This window comes from Equus quagga, chromosome 5, assembly GCF_021613505.1.
Source record: "Equus quagga isolate Etosha38 chromosome 5, UCLA_HA_Equagga_1.0, whole genome shotgun sequence".
Taxonomy (NCBI): domain Eukaryota; kingdom Metazoa; phylum Chordata; class Mammalia; order Perissodactyla; family Equidae; genus Equus; species Equus quagga.
This window is the reverse complement of record NC_060271.1, coordinates 55,027,279-55,048,962: the sequence shown is the minus strand read 5'-3', so window position 1 is coordinate 55,048,962 and position 21,684 is coordinate 55,027,279. Positions and strand designations below refer to the sequence as shown.

The 21,684-nt window shown below is 43.2% G+C and overlaps 1 protein-coding gene across 3 annotated transcripts in view; it reads right to left on the bottom strand.

Moving 5' to 3' along the window:
- MFSD9 (major facilitator superfamily domain containing 9) overlaps window positions 1-15,828 on the bottom strand; it is a 20,719-nt gene extending 4,891 nt beyond the window's left edge. The window contains exons 1-5 of one of the 3 annotated variants that reach the window (XM_046661864.1): window positions 15,566-15,828; window positions 11,011-11,098; window positions 9,764-9,807; window positions 4,136-4,265; window positions 1,164-1,316 (exon numbers count right to left, since the gene is read on the bottom strand). In XM_046661864.1, the coding sequence (XP_046517820.1) occupies window positions 1,164-1,316; window positions 4,136-4,265; window positions 9,764-9,807; window positions 11,011-11,098; window positions 15,566-15,724 (574 nt within the window). In that variant the 5' untranslated portion in view covers window positions 15,725-15,828. Of the gene's footprint in view, window positions 1-1,163; window positions 1,374-4,135; window positions 4,266-9,763; window positions 9,808-11,010; window positions 11,099-15,565 lie in introns of all 3 variants that reach the window. The other 2 variants (XM_046661861.1, XM_046661865.1) reach the window with 2 other exon arrangements.
- Between the last annotated feature and the right edge of the window lie 5,856 nt (window positions 15,829-21,684).

Sequence of the window (21,684 nt, the reverse complement as noted above, 5' to 3'; positions counted from 1 at the left end):
AACTCCATAATATGAGAACTCCATAATATGAGAACTCCATAATATGAGAACTCCATAATATGGGAATAGAGAACTCCATAGCTTCCGGCTTCTAGTGATATCACGTTCATGCGCCTTCCATTATGTGGGAAGGTACCTGGCCACGCCAACTGGCCATGTGCTTGAAGGCATTTTATCTAGATTTATACCACTCCATCAGACCTCACCTCCTGGCTGACGTTACAGGTTAAAGTTGGGCAGAAAATCATAAAGCATTCCTGTAAGGATTGAGATTAAACTCACGAACTTTGCTTCCTGAGTCTGATATCCTAACCCAGCAGGGAATTCATCACTCAACGTGGAGGCTTGAATACGAAGATTCAACAAGTTGCAGTATAGTAGAATATCATCAAATTTAACAAAAACTGAACAGCATCAATCCTCTTGTTTACCAAGTTGTTTTTCTAAGGGTCAGCCATGTACCAGTCTGTGGGCACAGGTTCATCCTCTTTGCTTTGAGAAACTAGTCTTATAACTGAGGAATTCACAGTCCCACATGTATTCTTTTAGTCATCAAATACTTTTGAACATGGGCTGTAGGACTGGTTCTGGGCAGGGGTGACAGCAGCGAGCAAATCCGTACCCTTGTGGAGTTGACTTTCTAATTGTGTGGGGTTTTTCAGGGGGAGGGGTTGGGACAGACAGAACATAAACAAGAAAACAAATTAAAAATCAATTTCAGAAGTGTTATGAAGAAAACTGAGTTATTTTAGACAAAAAATAACCTCAGGGGAGGTCTAAGAAAGCAAATATTTGCGATTTGAACGATAAGAAGAGCCAGTACAGATGTGTGGGAAGAATGTTGCATGCGGAGGAAAGAGCAAAGGACCATGCCCCCGGGGGAACAAGCCTGGCATGCCCGGGACTGACCAGGACGCCAGAGCGGCTGAGCACACAGACGGGACAGCGGGGCGGGGGCGCCCACCACCATGCTGGCTGCACCTCAGCGTGATGGAAGTCACGAGGGGTCAGCAGCAAGAGCGGCACGGGCTGACTTGCAATTCAAATAATAGTGTGCCTATTCTAAGACAAACAAATCGTAAGGAGCTAAGAGAAAAGTAGGTAGATTGGTCAGCATGAACATATAAACCAAACAATCTTGTCATGATTAAATGTCAACTTACCAGCATTGAGAATGAAGACAGAAAAACAGATGAAGGCTGTTAGATAAAATCCACCATCTAATTCAGTGAGATATCCACCGACCATGGGGCCCAAGATGAAGCCCACACTGGATGCTGTATTGAATCGTCCAATTACTAGTGGCCGTTCCTTCTCTGCAACCAGATCAGAAAGCAGAGCCCTTGAAATGGAGAGAGTGTGTTTAAAAATACCTGCAAGAGGACAAGAAACGTGCTCTGTAACATTTTCCACATCAAAAGTGTCTCGCTTGTGATCTTGCACTCCATCTCTACCCATGATGGAGTTCTGACCTCCATTTTCTTTGAACCTCTACAGCCTGCAGGTTCCAGCCCACGGTGACTGGACTCCTCGTCTAGCCCCATGACCCTAGGTCATCAGCTTTTCTCTGGTAACCAAGCTCCTGAACCCTCAGCTTGCACAACTCCCATCATGACGTCCCCGTATCTCCAGTCCTCCCTGTTATCCAAGTGCAATTCATGCTGCTTTCTATGTAGAGATTTATCTTTCTTTGTCCATTCAATCAGCGAATAAACATTTACTGATGCCTACTGCATGTCCAGCACTAACCCTGACCCTGACCCTGAGGATAAGGCAAGGAATAGAGGGCAAAAAATAAGACAAATATCCCTGTGCTCGAGAGCCTGTAAATGTGTGTGTGTATATACATGTAAAGGTGGTAAGTACAATGGAGAGCAATAGAGCAGGCAAGGAGGATAGGGAGCAAAAATATAAAGACATGAGGACATGCTCATCTAACCAATACAACTGACTTTCTATTGACAAGAGGCTTGTGAATGTGTTGACTAAACAAGCTGAAAGCTGTGACATGACTTAATAAGAGAGTAAAGTGTATGAACAGCTTTATATCTCTCATACTTCCGAGGTATCTGACTTGTATGCACCCATCCACCCATATGCTGGATGAACACGCTCACAGACCAATGGATTCTGGTGACAGAGACTGTCCATTATTTTGATCAATACACAATAGGAACTCAATAAACGCTGTTGGTGTGTCTGCCTGAATTGCTCCTAACGGTGATGCGACACAATGGTTTCCGGTGATCTCCTGGAAGGAAGTACCGCTCTGCACATCACCAGGCGCCTGTGTGCTTAAGCACAGGAATTCTGGGTTCTACACCCAGCTCTGCCTCAAGATGAGACTGGGCAGTGCCTGATAACCAGCCTCTTTGAGAAGCAAACTTCTAAGTCCCTTTTGGACTTAGGTAGACTGACTCTTTAGATCCATTTCCTTAAATGTGAGAAAGGAATGGGCTGGAAGATGATTCCTAAAAGATCTTACAGGAATTCTGTGATTATTTTTGAAATGATATTGATATTGGGTTCACCTTACACACCTGAGGGAAGAGGACTGTGGTAAGTGTCCTGTGAGCAACCCAGACTAGCCTCCTCTTGCCTTTCAGAGGTTGGGATGGTGGACAGAGAGAGGAGGGGAAAAGCACGTGTCTCATTCTGGTACTTCAACCTCAGGCTCACTTTCAGGATACAGGACAGTGTGCAGCAGAACCCTGGCAAAGCTCTCCAGGGCTCCCTCAATTTCAGGGACCACCAAACACTATAGAGATGCCAACGGCAAGAAAGAATTTTTATGTACAGCTCTCCTGTTGGCAAAGAGCATGATGTTCATATAACAGAACTACCACTACTTAAACCAGGCTCATTTCATATTATGTAAAATCATTTTAATCCTCCCCATAAATCTCTACCTATTCTGTAACAAATGTAGGTTCTACTCCTCTCAGCTGTTTCTTTAGAGTTATGAACAGCCTCACCACTGAATGGTGGAGTGTATTATACTGTAGAAATGCACACTGCCGCTCAAACAAAGAGCAAACAATAACTTGGACACCAGATGCACACGGAACAGCCATCAGCTGGATTGTGCGTGTGGTAGTGGGGCTTGTTAGGACGACCGATCACATTTAAAGCAAAGACCTTCAAGAGCATTTTCTTAAGTCAACAACAATGCACAGCATGAAGTTTGGAGGATGAACCCAAAAGACTTTCAGAGTAAGCATGCATGTTACAGAAACGGGGCAGAAATCCCAAATACGCTGATCATCGTGACTGTATGTTAAAACAACTTGTGTTATGCTCTGTTCCTTTGAGGTGTTAGTTAAAGACGAGCAGCTTAACTGAATGTGGGCAGAGGTCCAGTGCTGCGAACTTGTCCACCAGGCAGCAGAGTCTGTCAGCGCTCTAATGAGGAAGGTGAGAAAGAAACACTGAAACTTCAGGGCTCTACTAAGAAAGGTGAAGAGAGAAGGAACAGCGTCCCCAGCACCCGCCTACCCAGCACACTGACAGCGTGCACAGGTGGTGTCTCAAAGAATAGACAAAATGTTTCAATGAACGGACAAAATAAAAGCTATTTCAAAACGGCAGAAACATTCAAGACCAGTCTGGAAACAGAAAACTAACCCAGGATCCACCACATCATAGTCCTAGCATCCCCAGCAGCAATAGCCAGATTTACAGACAGCTGCAGGAGACCTATGGCGGTAAATCTCAATTTCAAGTCAGGAAGCCCAGTGTCAAAATTCTAAGCTCACCGAGGGAGAGAAGAGAAACCACAGTGCTGGCCAAAGACACCTAACAAATTCTTACTGACTGAACGTAGAGAGCGAGTGACAGGAAGGAGACAGGCCCTGCCGCAGGAGCACAGCTGTTCCCACTGACAGGCGCCGAGGGCTCCAGGCCCTGCCGTGTACAAGGTTCGTAGCTCAGGACTAGTCAGCAGAGCCTGACTGAGGCGAAGTGCTGAATCAACACAGCTGCTGGGGTTCCGGCCACAACTGCCATTGTCATTACACTCTCTTTACACAAACTCTAATCGAAGAGGCACTGGCACGCAGGGACAGGTTCCCTCAACATATACATATAATTGATTTATTTTGAATGAAAACACACACACACAGGGGCAAGAACTCACCCACAGGAACTCTAGCAAGGGCAAACAGGAACACACTGGTAGATGCTCCAAGAATAAGATAACCCAAGGCACTGAGCAGAATGCATGCCAGCAAAGAAGACCGCCTTCCGACCACATCGCTCCAGCAGCCCTGAGGAAAGCAAGGAACAGCCAAGGTCTGACTCACTGCAAAATCACCACCACCATGGAAATGCCCCCAAATGTGACCCTGTGGAAAACATCAGGAAACTTGGTTTAAGATCCTTAGATGCTCAATTCCGTTATGTTATTTTTACCCAGAAAAAGCCTAAGATACCAAAGAAAGCATCTACGATGATCTGGTAGCTAAGAATGGCTGGAGAAATGAAGTATAATTTATAAAGCTTCATTTTTGTCTTATTTCTTGTCACTTTCTACAGCTCAAATCCTTAGTAACCATATTCACTGTTTAGAAATATAGAAATTACTGAAAAACAAAATGAATATAAAAATACTTCATAATCCTGAAATACTTTTTGTTTTTTTTGGTGAGGAAGATTGGCCCTGAGCTAACATCTGTGCCAATTTCCCTCTATTATTTTTGTATGTGGGACATGACCACAGTGTAGGTCAGCACCAGGGATCTGAACCCATGAATCCCAGGCTGCGGAAGTGGAGCACATGAACTTAACCACTATGCTACTGGGCCCACGCTACACGATATATTTTTAACAAAATGGTCATACAGTACACTGTATTTTGTAACTTGCCTTTCCACTTAACAATACACCTGAACATTATCCCATGTCATTAAAAATTTACCTTTTTTTGCTTAAGTGTCTCTTCCCCACCATCACTGACAACTGTGAATTTTAACACTAATTCTGTCAATCTGACAGATTAAAATGACTTCTCATTGCTCTAATTTGAATTTCTTTGATTACCACTGAGATGTAATGTTGCCCAGATTACTTTTTTGTTTTATTGAGATAGAATTGACATAAAAGCACTGTGTAAGTTTAAGGTGTACAGCATAATCATTTGACTTACATACATTTTGAAATGATTACCACAGTAAAATCCATGATCTCATATAGATACTAAAAAAGAAAAAAATGCTGTTTTTTCCTTGGGATGAGAACTTTTAGCATCTACTCTCTCAGCACCTTTCAAACGTACCCTACAGCAGCCTTAGCTATAGCCATCACGTTGTACGTCACGTCCCTAGTCCTTGTTTATCGTGTAACTGAAGTTTGTACCTTTGACCACCTTCCTCTGTTTCCCCCACCCCCTCCTGCTGCCTTTGGTAACCACAAATCTGATCTCTTTTTCCATGAGTTTGGTGGGGTTTTTCTTTTTAGATTCCACATGTTAGTGAGAACCTTCAGTATTTGTTTTCCTCTACCTGACTTACATCTTTAGCATAATGCCCTCAAGGTCCATCCATGTTGTCACGAATGGCAGGATTTCCTTCTTTTTATGGCTGAATGGTATTCCACATAATACACCACATTTTCTTCATCCATTCATCTGTTGACGGACACTTAGCTTGCTTCCAGGTCTTGCCTATTGTGAATAATGCTGCAATGAACATGGGGGTACAGAGACCTCTTCGAGATAGTGCTTTCTTTCTTTTGATATATACCCAGCAGTGGGATTGCTGGATCATATAGTAACTCTATTTTTAATTTTTTAAGGAACCTCCATGTGTTGTCCATACTGGCTGCACCAATTCACACTTCCACCAACAGTGTATAAGGGTTCCCTTTTCTCCACATCCTCACCAGCATTTGGTATCTCTTGTCTTTCGATGACAGTCATTCCAACAGGTGTGAGTTGATACTCATAGTGGTTTTGATTTGCATTTCCCTATTGATTAGTGATGTGGAGCATCTTTTCATGTACCTGTTGGCCACTTGAATATCTTCTTTGAAAAAATGTCTATTCAATGCCTTTGCCCATTTTTTTAATTGGATTGTTTTTCTGCTACTGAGTTGTATGAGTTATTTATATATTCTAGATATTAACCTCTTATCAGATATATCATTTGCAAATTTTTTCTCCCATTGTGTAGGTTGCCTTTTCATTTTGTTGGTGTCCTTTGCTGTGCACAAGCTTTTTATTTTGATGTAGTCTCACTTGTTTATTTTTGATTTTGTTGCCGGTACTCTGTCATATCCAAAAAATTGTTTTCTTCTATGGTTTCGGACTTACATTTAAGTCTGCCAGTTACAATGCCCACTTCTGGGAAGCCTCAGAGTCCTGCCAGGCAGGGGCTCCCTTCTGAACCTTTCTTGTTCCGAGTAAGAAAGTTTGGCAACACCGCGGAGGCAGCCCAGGCTGCAGCTGGCCCAGAGAGTGACTAGCTGAGCCCCTCAGTGCCTCTCTGAGAGTTGGAATGCGAGGCGCACACAGTACGGTGGGACCCACGGGGAGCAAAAGCTGAGAGGCACGCAAGCGAAGACCTAAGCAGAAGCCAGTGGGGAAGAAAAGCACAGAGAAAGGTGGTGTGCCGCATGGAGTCCCCAGGGAGGATCACAGAGACATCCCTCAGGGGATAAAGGGCAGCAAAGAGAGCAGAGCTCCAGGGCCACCTTTCTAGATCATTCTTTACTTGCATATTTTTCAGTACTGCAGAGCAACACACTTAGCCAAAACAAACCACCCTTACAGGTTGAAAGTGCTGGCCCACAAAGATGCATCCAGAAGTCACGGTTGAGGCTTCTTGGAAAGTTCTTTAGAGGTGGGGGAAGGGAGAGGCAAACAGCCTTTCCCTCTTCATCCTTCCCTCTTCCTGCTGGGAGCATTCTCACGGCGCTGTGGGCTGGGCGGCCATCCAGCTAAGGAGGACTGAGCAGGAAGACGGTGGGAACTGGGTCTCCAGCAGCACCTCAGACACGTGGGGAGCCCTGGGCAGTGGGCTTCACTCTGTCTCCTTATGCTCTGGAAGTGCTCTGATCTACGCAGATGGGCAGATGGACACGAGCCTAACTGACAAGCCCAGCTTAACGACAGCATCTCCACGTTGACTCATTTTATATATTTTTGGTTCTGGGTGAGGCTGTTGCATAAAAAAGTAACTGGCTTAAAATAAAAAATGCTATAACATATAATATTACATTCTTCACTATAATAGTGATAGAGTGTTGTCTGACAAGGGTCAAAAACAGGGTCCCTGGTGCTGGGTGACATCCTGGATGACCCCTACTTCCATCACCTGGCTGGAAGGTGGGCAATACACTGCATCAGCCTCCCTCATTCCTCAGCAATGCTCCACAACTCTTCTCCTCCCTCCCCAATGCACCATGTCATCTGCGCCTGCCTCTCTTCCTCGCCAAAGGCCAGCTATACTTGTTCATGCCCTTTCCCCATTTTTATTGATGTGTTATCTTTCTCGTAAGGACCCAAAAGATCTCCTTACATAAGGATATAAGCCGTTATAAAACTCCACATTTGAGGGTAAATCCTCCAAAACAGTGTTACCCTTCTACAAATGTCATCAATCCTTTTCCTCGATTTTCATTTCCATGGATTTTTGAAATTCTGTACACTCTCAATCTGGGTAAGAGGTCACTGGCCTCCTAGCGTTCATAGGGCAGTGATAGAACCTGGTCGTTACACCCCGGGCCCTGGGCCAGGCTGTCTGGGTTCAACTCTGAACTCCTATCATTCCACAGACCGCAGAGATAACACTAGCTAATGTAATTACATACAGAGGCAGGGCTCAATGCTTCAGTTTCCCTATCTGTAAAACAGGAGTAACAGCAGTATCTGCTCAGACTCTGTTCCATCCTCAACACTGGCTATGTGCTTTACATAAAATGAGTCATTAAAGACCCATAACCACCAGACTAGTGGTTGAGACTAGTTATTATGAGGATGAAATGTAATAAGGTGCTCAGGACAGGGCCTGACACATAAGTAATGAATAAATGGTACTCATTTTTATTAAAATATATATATTTAAAAATATTAGCCAAATCTGACATGGTACAGCTTTTGTTCATAAAGATTTGTTTTTCAAATTAACAAGTTTTCGTGAAACTTATAATTAAAATATGTATTTATAAAAGTATCGGTTAAAAAGAAAATTTTAACTAGGAATTCCTCTGTCTGAAGAATTTCTAAGGAAGGTTCTCATTAAATTACAGCCACAAGATATATGAAATATGCTTCATCAGCACAAGCATAATAAAGCAAAGGATCAATCTGAAAAAGAGGGTTGGGCCAAAGCCGGCAATAAAAATTCCCATTCATAAAATGCTGCTCTGTGCCAGGTGCTCTGATAACTCCTAGTAACAGACATAAAGAAAGAACTCAAGCCTGGTCTTTACTGTCAGGGAGGTCAGAGTCCAGTAGGAGAAAGGCGCCTGAATGATTAAAATACACTGTGAATTAACTGGTCTAGCATAAACACATATATCAAGTATTCTGGTAGTGAATTTCCAAATAAAACAGAGAAGACGTTTACTAAGATGTGGTCCAAATTCTTCTCTCACAAGAGAGAATGTGAAATATGACACACTGCCTACAGGCAAGTGTGTCAGTCTCCCCGTACAATCTGATACTCAGTATCTATTTGCTTTTTTAGATCATTAAGGCAATGACAGATGACTTTTAGGAAAAAAATACGGGCTTAGAGTCTAGATACTGAGACTAGGTGACTTCACCAAATTATTTAAACTTTGTGAGTCTTAATTTCCTCCTATATAATTTCCTTCCAGCAAACTACTTTGCTGGGTCATTGTAAAGGTTACCTGAGAATAAAACTATCATTGTTACGTAAATTTAGTAAATGAAAGACTTTAAAAAAGATAAATGTGGGAGTAGCTATTTTTATTTAAGAATTCATTATGGAATCTGACAGAACTTCTTTTATATTATAAAATATATTTTATAAGCAAACCACTTTAGGGAAACCGAGGACCCCAGGTCCTGTTCACAAGCCGTGCGACCATTAGCCAGCTCTTCAGACCGAGGTCGCAGCTGATCAATCGGTGGGACTAAAGTGACCGTTCTGTTGGAACACCTGAACACTGGATGCACAGGTCTCCGGTCCAGAGTGGCCAGAATGGAGCGCACAGCGGAGTGCTCAGAGAGGGCAGGGACAGACCAGTCAAGAATTCTGAATTCCAAAGACTGAGTGGTCAGAAGCAGGAGTGACAAGAAGCTCTGGGTCTTTCTACTCCATGTTGTCCATATACAAACAACCACTTCGAATGGCTCCTCTGTCTACACACTTAAGTTTTACAATTAATAAGCCACATAGTTCAAAATGAACAACTTTACATTGAACCCTAGAAGTCCAAATGGATTTGATTCTTGTCAACTAATTGAAAAAAACAAAACTGGTAATAACTTTTGGTTACATTCTTTTCTCCTAGTAAAAAGTTTACAGGGAATCATGGGGAGAACATGTTAAAATTTGGAAAGTGGGTTCTCATTCGGACTCAGTGTGTTCTTTCCAGAATAAGCTATCTAACCCTTTCAGGCCTACATCTTCTAAGATATCAAATAAGGATGAGAGACGCCTGCAGGACCCTTCTTGATCTAACGCCACCATGTATCTTAATCGCCCACACCTCAAGCCCTGGCTTTAACTCCGCCATGATGGTGGCCTTCAGAAGTGGATGCTTACGATTTCAAGAAGCCAGATGGAGGGTTACTCACCACCACTGCGCTAGAGAAGAGCTGCAAAATGCCATAGGAGGAGCCTGCAGAAAACATCAACGGTGTCAAGAAAGTCTGCTAGAGCCATCACAAAAAGGGATTAATGTGGTAACGATCATATAGAAATTAACAGGAAAACATGAGCGAAAGAAGACCTTTTTTAAGAAGGAAATTACCCCATATTTTTTTCTCAGTTGAAAGAGTCTAAGTAATACAGTTTTTAATAAAAGGCCTTCAAAATAAAATTGAGGGTAAGCAGGAGAGAGATTGAAGGCCAGGGCCGCCCTTGGGGCCTTGCCGGAGAGTCCTTCTTCCACTGTGAGGAGCCCGTAGCTCTGAGAGGACTGCAGAGAGTCCTCAGGGGAGGGGACATCTGAATCCTAGAGCAATTCTAATGAGTCTTAAAGTGTTAACATTATCTCCTACGTCTCTAACATTTCACAGTTTTATATAAGGCTTTAGTTTTATAAAGAACCCAGAGTTTTCTGGACCGCGTTACCTCCTTTCTAACACGTCCCTTCTGCTCTCATAAATCTCTTCTCGCTGCAGGCTGGTCCAGGATAATTCCAAGGATACTTTTCGAGGGAAATACAAATCATGGCGCGGACCAGGACTGACCAAATATTATGTACCAAACTGTCCCGAAACATCTGCTTATCCAGCTTGTGAATGATCGAGGGCTGCTGGCCTTAACAATTTCTCATTAATTAGCATAGTCCTAACCCCTGCTATTTCGTGCCTCTTTGGTAAATCAATGACTTCCGGGCGGAGACTCGACGCTGCACAGGTGGAGAAACCCTGCAGCCTCTAAGAAGTAGATGGTGGTGCAGGAAGTCTGCAACCGATTTGCCAAGGCTCTCCCCAAATCCCCTTCCTGCCGGGTATCACGTCCAGAGATGACAGGTCTCCGGTCTCTCTCACTTGGTGACAGGCTCCTGTAGGCAGAGTCCATACCCCCCCTTACACAGCCAGCCGGCTCCTCGCAGAGGCTCAGTAAGCGTCCTACCATCCCTGGTGGCACGGGGCAAATGCTAAACCTCGAAACCTCTCTGAACATAGGTCGTCTAGAAAATGACGAATTACATTCGCTCCAGGGCAATATTTTTCAATATTCTGGAAATCCATTTTATCCCATTTTCCATTTGCCTTTGGATAATATTTACCTATAAGTCTGATTTGTTTTCAGGTAGTTAGTTCAGGGGGTTTAAGATTCAGTGCTCTGAAAATGTGCAGTATCAACCACTCACCTACTATGCCAGCAACTGTTGGACTTGCTCCAAGAGACTTGACATGAAGACTCAATAAAGGGACAACCATGCTGACACCAAACAAGTCCTAAACAACACAACACCAATTAGCTCCAATTAGAAACCGAAGCCTAGGCATTCTTAAAGTGGTGATCCTAATCACAAACTGATTTTGAAAATAAAACCAATATCTAAAATTTTGAGCAAACAAGAAATAATTGTATTCTATTGTATGCTATACTCATCAGGTTAAAGTTATCAAGGAATCCAAACACGTGTTATAACAGCTGCCACCTGGAAACGCCTGCATCGCCCTCACTTAGAAGCCATCTTAACTTCACCTTCTTCAGAATTGCTCCTTAACAGTCAAGGAGGATGTGCTACAGAAGTTCCTCAAACAAAAACCAAAAATCTTTTTGTGGGTAATGAAGTAAGAAAGGAGGTGAGGATCCTGCATATCTCTTGGGAAAGCGGCACTTGCTTAGTAAGATGAATTTCCTCCTAGAGTTAGGGAAGGCAGCTAATCCATGGTTTTGACCTTACAAGGTAATAACATTTGAAAGTCTCAGTAAAGCAGGAAGGAGAGAGAAGGCTGGTGGAGTGAGGCAAGGCCAGGTTCTGCAGGAAAGTCACAGCAAGTGCATGGACTCTGGCTCAGACAGTTCTCAATTCCAGCTCCATCACTTCCCAACCATGCATCCTTGGAAAGGGTTTTAATGTTACCAGGCATCAGTGCTGTCATCTGTAAAAAATGGGGATAATATCTGCCTGGTAAAAAAAATGATGAACATTAAGAAACATAATGGCTGAGAAAGGTCTGCCACATGATAGAAGCCCAAATATATTTTCTCTTTTCTTCAGCTCTGGGGATAAGGACTGATCCTTTTTGCTAATAATCTGAGTTACCAGAAAGACTTAATTTTTCCTTTAAGTTTTGTTCTCATTTCTACTCCACCTGGTTACCCACTATGACTGGTTTAGAAGAAAAACACATCGCATATAGACCGTTTTCTTTAGATTCGACCTGAATTCCTTTTCCTATAATCCTAGTCAAATAGAAAAAAAGAATATGCATGAAAAGCATACTTTCTTTGGGCGCATAATTAATCTTTAGCTTCCCCCTTCTCCTCGTGGCTATACATTCACCTAATTGCAGAAATGTGAACTTCCAAATATACTCTTCAGTGGCCCTTTTCCATGGTGACATATTTAGATGGTCATATATATAATATCCAGTAATCTTAAACAGCTTATAAATTTACACTACCTGAATTACGGTTTATTAGTTTGATTTTAACATTATTTAAAATTTCTTTTGGGTCTGAGTTAATTTCTTTTGGGCTTAACTGTCAGCTTTGTCCCATCAGCCTACTGATGTTCTATTTAACTTAAAAGACTCAAAATACATCAGCTACCTGTTGAGTTTTCTGGATCTTTCAGAAAAGGAAACTCAATTGTCCAACAAAGATTTTTTTTCTAAAACAATTTCTAGTATCACATGTCATTTAATATTCAAACAGTTATTCTGAATAAAAGACAGGAAATAAATATTTAAGTAGGTCGGCTGAAATTTACGGGAAATAAATATGAAAATATAGGCTAAGCTATTTAAGATCATCATCTGAAAACTGATGGTCAGCATTATTTTAGCACTTTGTGGGCTTGAAAAATATGTTTTTCCAAAGAGGCCAGCTACTAGTTCCTTCCTCTCGGGAAGTTCTGTTCTAAAGCTGTCTTCTCCTGTACTATAAAAGGCAACCCCTCTCTTCTTCTGAATCCAGTATCTTCTTCAAAACTGCTCTCTTTGAGCACTTTGAATTTCACAACTGGTCACCTGTTTGTAACCATTTATAAGGAAATCAGGCCAGAGGGGTCCACTTAAACCTTTCAGGGAACATCTACATCTCTCAATGAGAACTGATGAATACATTCAAAAGTTTCAGAACCTTTTACAGGGTAGGAACCCAAATTTTTCTTGATTAGTGGATTACCTAAAAAAAAAATTATCACCTGACTAAAGCTGATGAAATGGAATTCAAATCACACCAGGAAACTGGAGGAAAAAAGGGATCAAAATCACAGATCTTAGCAGCATCTTAGTATGCCAGCTAAAAAGGGCCTAAAGGGTCATCTTTGTCTTCCTTCCTAAATAAACTAAAACCTGGAAGCACAGGTAAGAGCTAAAAACAGAATATTTTGGCAAATGACTTCTTTAATCTTGTTCCCTTCCTCTCCCAATCAGAAACCATTTTCCCAAAAGTCTTAGGGGTCTTTACAGCTCTAAATATATAAAATATTATAACTAGTTACATATAATATTCCTTAGATGTTACCTAACAAAGAGCCATTAGACTCTTCAGGATATCCAAAGTTGCACATATTTTATTTGTTTACAACATTTTCCATTACAAAAAATCCCTACTTTCTTTTAACTTTTGGGAAATCTTATTTTTCCCCTTAAGATATTAGAGACCTGGGGGCCAGCCAGGTCATGTAGCAGTCAAGGTCCTGTGCTCTGCTTTGGAGGCCTGGGGTTCACAGGTTTGGATCCCAGGCGCAGATCTACACACTGCTCATCAAGCTATGTTGTGGTGTTGTTCCACATACAAAATAGAGGAAGACTGGCACAGATGTTAGCTCAGGGCCAATCTTCCTCACCCAAAAAAAAAAAAAAAACTTAGAGACCTAATGATTCTCTTGAATAATTAAAATTTTACATCAGGCTTGCTAGATTAGACTCACCATGTACACAGCACACAGAAGACACAAGAGAAGCTCTGAATATTCAAATCTGCATTGGAAGGCTGACTATAATGAATGATCTGTGAATTTCTTTACTGTAAAACTCAAATTAACTATTTTGAATTCTAGGTCATGTTGGGTTCCAAAAGTCTAGGAACTCTAGTCTGGACTTTCCAGGTGAGGACCTGAATCGTTTTCATCTGGCAGAACCACACAGTAGTACCACCTGAGGGAGGGCAGCAGTAGCTGGGGTCTGCATCTCCTTCCAGAGGGGGCATGGCAGCCAACACCCTTTCCAAATTTGAAGAGCCACCCCCACTCACTCGTACTAAATTCTGGGTGACTGGACCGGAGAGTGGAAGGGCACCTGCATCCTGAGACTGAACAAAGGAAAAGATGAAAGGAACAGAGGTCAGGAGTGCCAGACTCTCAACTCCAAGGCACTGAGCCTGGGGGTGGTGTCTGCAATGTTAACTGGAGGGAGAGAGCTTACAGCAATGTGGCAAACAGGCTTTCATCACTGTCTTAAGAACTATTATTAAACCTTTACAGACAGCTGAAAGTCCTGCACTGAGGAGCCGAAAGGGAGACTGCCTCCCCTTCCTCTCCTAGCTAAGCATGGCTCAGGATCCAGACTCTGGTGAGGCATGAGACCAGGAAGAAGTGGTGGTCTGACCCTGCATCTGAGGAGAAAACAGTAATTCCTCTTTGCGGAGCCACTGGGGACTCTCTTCACAGGGTCAAGAGACAGTCTCCTCCCACTGACATTGAACCTGACCAGGTCCTTTTGTTCTCAAGATGCAGTCTCATGCTCAGCTAAGAGGAAATCCTACTGGGCACTTTCCCAATTCTGTCCTAACCTAGTTTAGCTCACAACCAGGGCAAGTGAACCAGCCTAGACTTGGACAGAGGAGTGAAGAGGTGATCGAGGGTTCGCACAAATAGTGGCCCACAAATTACCAGCATAAGCTTACTAGTAAGGCTGTAAATTCTTCTGGGCAGGGCTGTGTATTAGTGATTGGAGCTCCACAGCACCTACCACGTAGCAGGTTTTCAAAAATTCTAGGAGTAATAATTCTAGGATGGATGGATGGATGACTATCCTACCATACACTCAGCTTTCTAAGCTTTCCACTCTATGTGCAAAAGCAATAATAATTGTCCTTATTAAATCAGGACACACACACAAACCAGGACCAAACCAAACCTGCATCGTGCAATACACCAACAATCTGTCGAAAGGCAGGTGTGTATAATCCATTGTAATTTGCATTTTTTAATGTTCCAGTCTACCAGGAGCCATAATGAAAAGACGCTTAATTCTGTCCAAGTGGGGTCAGCGATAGCGCCTTCCCCTGCCTGGCCGGCCTGGTAACAAGGCCTGCGAGTTGCGACCACACAGCAGCCACCCGAGAACTGGCCTTGCCCCAGCTCGTCCAGAAGCCCGACTCTCCGCCCCGCAGGCGTTGCACCTGCCCCACCTCTCACATCTGGGGTCACAGGTGAGGCTGCGCTGGAGCGTCACAAACCGCAGGGGGGGCAGGCCGCCGCCGGCCGGGCCAAGGGACGGCGGGAGGGGCAACAAGGCCGTGTGGCCAAGTAGCCAAGTGCAGAGGAAAGGGCGTCACGGGGCAAGAGGAGGCGTGACAGGTAGGAGGCACCACAGGCGGATCGCAGGTTCCCAGCCCAGGCTGAGACTCACAACCGGCCCCCCTTCCACCTCCTCACCCCAGAGCTTCAAGAAAAAAACCACCCTTCCTGGGGCTCGAGGTCTCCGCTGGAGTCGGCACTCCGCCTCCAGCCCAGTACTCACCAAGAAGCCCACCAGGTAGAGACAGAGCACGAAGCGGCGGGCTCGGACAGCCCCAGGAGCCCCCGCCCCGGCCCCTGGCCTCGGCTCCTGCCCCGGCTTTGCGGGGGCCGGGGCCAGCCCGAGGGCCGAGCCCAGATCGCGGCGACGCCCGAGCTCCATGCGGACGCGGGCGGGAGCACCGAGGCCAGCAGTCGCCGCCAGGACGTCCCGGCGCCCCAGCCCTGCCCCGCGCGGGAGAGGGCCGCGCGCGCCTGCGTAGAGGGAGGGCCGCGGGAGGGGCGGGGCGGAGCGGGGCGCGGTGCGGCCGGGAGGGCGCGTGCGTCCCCGGCGCCTGGAGGACGCGCGGCTGATGGGAGGGGCGTGATGGTCGTTTGCGTCATCTTGGGTTCCTGCTGTCCCTGCCGTCGGAGAGCGGGAGGGTCCTGTGATGAGCTTCACCGCAGAGTTTGGGGTCGTCCTTGGTGGGACCACCTCCAGCGGGAAGACTCGCGGACTGAGGGTAGTGATTGCCTGTGATTGACGGGGAATAAGTTCATTTGGCCCCTCCAAGCTTCGGTTTGCCAACTTGAAAAACAGGAGGAAATAATGTGGGCTAACCTTACAGAGTTGTGAGACTTCTTCAGATGCTTAGGGAGCACTCTGATGCTGTGCAGTGTGAACAGGACCGAGATCGTTTCTGCCTGAGTTGAGGGGACAGTTTCCTGGAGTAATCATAATAAGCACACAAAGACACGCGATAGATAAAAAATAATAAACTTACAATAAGTAAAAGAATAAATAAAAATGTCCTGACAAGTGATGTAAGCATGGTCTCGATATGGAGACCCAGCGCTGTGCCTGACGCGTGGTAAGTACTTAATGAATATTATCTATGGTTACTAGTCCCTCTTTCATTCAGGAACTTATCTCGTCTCATCACTTCTCTCTCACTCTGGTATAAAGAAAAGTCAGATTTTACTGAGATTTTGATGAAAATCTCCATTTAATTGTGCAGGTTGCTGAATTACAACGTCTGTTGAATTCAGTCTTGCCAAGTTTCTCATGTGAAAGGTAGGGTACTGTTTAGGAAAGAATGAGATACTGAAATTTAGAATGGAGACATGTGGTTGGGTCCAGATGAAACTGCCAATCTTGAACTCCCAAGTCACACTCAGCCTCCTTTGCTCCTAGAAGTAGTTTGCCCTTCTGTATCTGAGGATACTAGCCTTCCTGTGCTTGAAAATTTTGTGATTACCCACCTGGGGTAGATGCCTTGAAGGGGGATACTCGTGTTCCTCCAGACCTATCAACACCATAGACTGTGGTCACTAGATGAATAGGGTAAAATCTTAGCATGCTCTCGGGGGCAAGTAGACACTATGACCTTGGAGGAAATTTCTTATACACCAAAAGAATTGAAAGATTCTGCTAATATATAATCAGTGGAGACCTTGGAGGTCTCTTGGCCTCTTGTGAAGTTCCTTACCACCAGCTGACTGAGGAAGAAAAAACTTGAGGCTGGCTTACAAATGGATCTGCATGATATTCTCATACCTTCTGAAAGTAGACAGCTGTAGCGCTACAGTACTACAAAGGGGTGACTCTGAAGGATAATGGTGAAGGACAATGACTATTGGTTGTAACTTAAAGTGGCACTTTGGCTGTTCACTTTGCCTGGAGTAAGTGGTGGTCAAAAATAAAGTACACTGTTCGTGGGCAATATCAAATGGTTAGGCTAGATGTGGCAGACTTGGAAGATGAGTGACAAAGAAGTCTAGAGAAGAGATGTGTAAATGGATGTCTCAAAGGGGCACAGGATGTAGAAGATAATTTTGTCCTATGTGAATGTCCGCTAATGTATATCTACTGCAGAGGAGGCTCTTAATAATCAGGGGGACAAAATGATGTGCTCTTTGGATGTCCCAACCCATACCGTTTTTTCTTTAATGGGCTCATGAACAAGGTAGCCATGGTAGCAGAGATGGAGGCTATACGTGAACTCAATAGCATGGCCTTACTCTTATCAACAATACTGCTTAATGTCAATCTGCCAACAGCAGAGGCCAACACTTAGTTCCTTGTATGCCACTATTCCCTAGGGGAGCAACCTGATGGAAAGTTAATTGTCTTGGACCACTACTGTTATGGAAGGTGCAGCAGTCTGTCCTCAGTGGAATAAACATATTCTGCATATGTATTTGCTTTCTCTATTGGTAATACTTCTGACAACACCACTATCCATGGACTCACAGAACACCTTATCTACCACTATGGCATTTCACATAGTATTGCTCCTGATCAATGATCAATGCTCCTGATTAATTTCACTGCAAAGGAAGTATAGCAATAGTGTTATCCTTATTGAATTAACTGATCTTATCATATTCCTCAGAAAAAGCTAGCCTAATTGAATGGAGAAATGCCTTACTGAAGGTTCAGTTACAGTGCTAGATGGGAGACAACACTCTAAAGGAAGGGAGTTCTGTCTTAAAGTGTATAGTTTTGCATTAGAAATCCCTATACGGAGCTGTCCCCTCATATCCAGAAGACATAGTTTGGGAATCAAAGAGTGGAAGTGGTAATGGCTACTCTCACTATTATACCTAATAATTCACTTACAGAACATTTGCTTCCCATCTTGGCAACTTTGAGTTCTCTGGTTTTGAGGTCTTTGATCCCAAGAGGGACATAACAAAGATTCTATTGAGTTAGAAAATGAGACTCCTTCTGCCACTAAAGCCTTGGGAAGATAAAGGGGTTACTCTACTAGCTGGAGTGATTGATTCTGATTCCCAAGGAGAAATTGGGGGGTTGTTATACAATGGGGTAAAGAAGGACTACGTCTGAAAAACTACAGCAACATACAAACAAAAAGAGACATAACTATTGAAGAATCAGACCCTTCATGAATGAAGATTTGCATCATTCCACGAAGTGAAGAACCCTGACTGGCTGACATTTTGACTGAGGGCAGGTGAAGTAAGAAATAGGTAGCAAAAGAAGGAAGCCATAGATATCGACTACGACCTCATGCCCCATTACAGAAGTGAGGACTGGAGAAGCTTTGCATATTTTCTCCTTGTTTGTTATACATATATCATTATTTGTATATGCTAACCATTTTCTTCTTCTGTCTTCTTCTTCTGTCTTCTTCTTCCAAATATAGTTTATATACAAGTGGTTGGAGCTTAACTTTACAATTTAGTCTTTGGGTAACAGAATATTCAGTGAGACTGTGATGAAATTTGAGGAGTAGTTAATATAGTCAGCAATGGGTACAGCGACTGTTGAGACAATGGCTGTTTCCTTTTGTTATGTGGGGAAATAGAGTTGTTTTATGGAAATTGAAATGTGAACAGAGGATGCATTTGGAAGCTGAGTAGCCAAAGAATGGACTGTGCCAGTTATCAATTTATTGCTGTCAGCTCCAAATACACCTCTCATTGCCCTGCTCTGTGATGTTGGAGCTGGATCCTGTAAACATTTCTCCTTTACTAGCTGGCATGATGTCACACTTTGTCAATAGATGGTGCTGAAGGACACTGCATAAAGAAGGAGCTTCTCTTCCAGACTAATGTGCTTTTCTCTCTTCTTGTTCCTGTGGTGTGTGTGCAACCATAAGAGTGCAAGACACCTAGTGGTCCTTAGCCCCCGGCAAGTTTGGCACCCATGCAGACAGCAAGTCCCATTGTCATACCAGTTCGTTTCCAAGGGAACCTCCGAGATGCCCTAGCAAGTAATTTCCCAGCCATTCCCACAGGTGTGTCAGCTGGTGGCCTCCCAGTGAGTTTCATCAGTGTCCCAGCTGAGTGCAATAGGCAAGCACAAGATAGAAAAGACATCCATATTTGATGGGAAGAAACAAAGCTGTCTTTATTCATAGACCACAGGGTTATCTATGTAGAATATACTAAGGAATCTACAAAAAAGTCTGCTAGGACTGATAAAGTGAATTTAGTGAGGTTTCAGAATACAAGGTCTATACAAATAACAGTTTTATTCATATATGCTAGCAATAAACAATTAGAAATTGGAGTTTAAAAAGAAACCCATTTTGAAGACATTAAATATGAAATAAAGATACATTTGAGCAAAAAAATGTGCAAAGAGACTATCCTCTTTGGACTTATTGAACTCCTATGCTTCTCAGTGAGTATGCCAAGATGGTAGGCCTCTAACCATTCTTTTATTTGTGCCATTTTCTGAGGACTGATTATATAACTGGTAACCTGGCAAGCTGAGGTAACGTGTCCTCACTGGTCAAAGAGAAAGCTTACTTACAGCTTACAAAAGTGATAATGCTCCAAGCTCAGTCTTCCTCACTTGCAATGAAAAACTGCTACGTGTGCAGGATCCACATGGGTCCATGGCATCACTCCAATGGGATGGAGAAGCAAGAGAAACTGAGGCAAACATGCTGATGTTTACGCTGCTTACTGCATCTTGAGTAATAAAGGTCTTCTGTCTCTGACACAAGAGTCCTGCATCTTCTCCAGACATTTAGGAAAGTGTAGTGTGCTAACTTAATTTTTAGATAAGCTAACGTCAAATTAAAGACCCAAGAAAGACCTGTACACTGAAACTACAAAACACTGCAGAGAGGTATGAAAAAAGACCTAAATAAGTGGAGAGATACCATGATCATTAACTGCAAGACTGAATATGATTAAGGTAATCATTCTCATTTATATTACACTACGTTGAGATACAACTGTTTATCATTAGGATGGTTACAGATGAAAAAACTCTACCAAGATTTGCTGGGCTGTGGAATAGTAATTCTAGTGGGAGTGTGTAATGACACAACCAATTTGGAAAATAGATAGGAAATTTCTTAAAAAGTTAAACATACACCTACCGTATAACTCAAAAATTATACTCTGAGATATTTACCCAAGAGATGTGAAAGCATATACCCAAAGTTTTGTACACAAATATTCATAGAAGCTTTATTTGTAATAGCCCCAAACTGGAAACAACCAAAATACCATCAACAGGTGACTTGCTAAACAAATTGTGGTAAATCCATACAATAGAGTACCACTTAGCAACAAAACTAAAGAATTATGAATTCATACCACAACATGGATGAATCTCAAAATAATTATGCTGACTGAAGAGGCTAAATGAGAAGAATACATGCTGTATGATTCCATTCATATAAAAATTTTAGAGAACTCTGGTTTCGGCTCCAATATGTAAAGAGCCTGGAAGTTGCTACTCCCATTCTTACAATAAGAAAAAAAGATGGGAAAACTAAAAACCAACAACTTTCTTAGATGCATCAGAGAATTGAGGTCACAGGGCAAGCCATTATCTGGAAATCTCGAGAGACAGACAAATACAGAGAATTACCTTTGAGGTCAGCATAACGGGAGCAGAAGTTACTGGAACCAGTGGGAACACTTCTATGGTGATTTTGATGAATTTATGAAGGCTGAAAGTGGACTGGCATGAGAGTTAAAACTTCTTGGTGGCCCAGTCTTAGGGATGCTCCTGGTTTCATTATATTTATCACCAGAAGCTCCACCAGATTCTTATGGTGAAGATCTGAGAAAAGGCCCTGCATGTTTCCAGCAAGGAGAGGATAAAAATAACCGTTTGAAAATACATCCAGGAAAAATTAACTATTTTGGGATACATCCAGGGCCTTCTCCATAACAAAGGTGTACCTTCTAAGGGAAACTACTTCACCAGAGTCTTATCTGACCTGGGAAAAGGACAGTTAGACCACTCCAGCAGTCTGTAACCATTTTTCTCTCACATTAAGGGAGAAAAAAAGGCTAAGAAATGCTTCTGGAAGTCATAATACAAGGACTCAAACACACTAAAATACTAAGATGTAATCAAGCTGATAGAAATTTTCCCCTCCCCAACATCTTATGAAAATATCAATGGGGCTCCAGTATTATAACAGTGAATTATAACTGAGAAAGATGTAAGACACAGACCCTATTTAAGAAGGAGTTTCTAGGGAAGCCTAAAGACAGCAGGGAAGAAAAAAAACAAAACAAGAGAACCAGAGGAAACTGAAGCCTCAGGCACTTTAGTTATGAAAATATACGGCCCAGCTCCTAGCCAGATTAACATAAAACATCGTGCTAAAGGCCTAATTCCCTGAGTTTCTATTACCCAATACA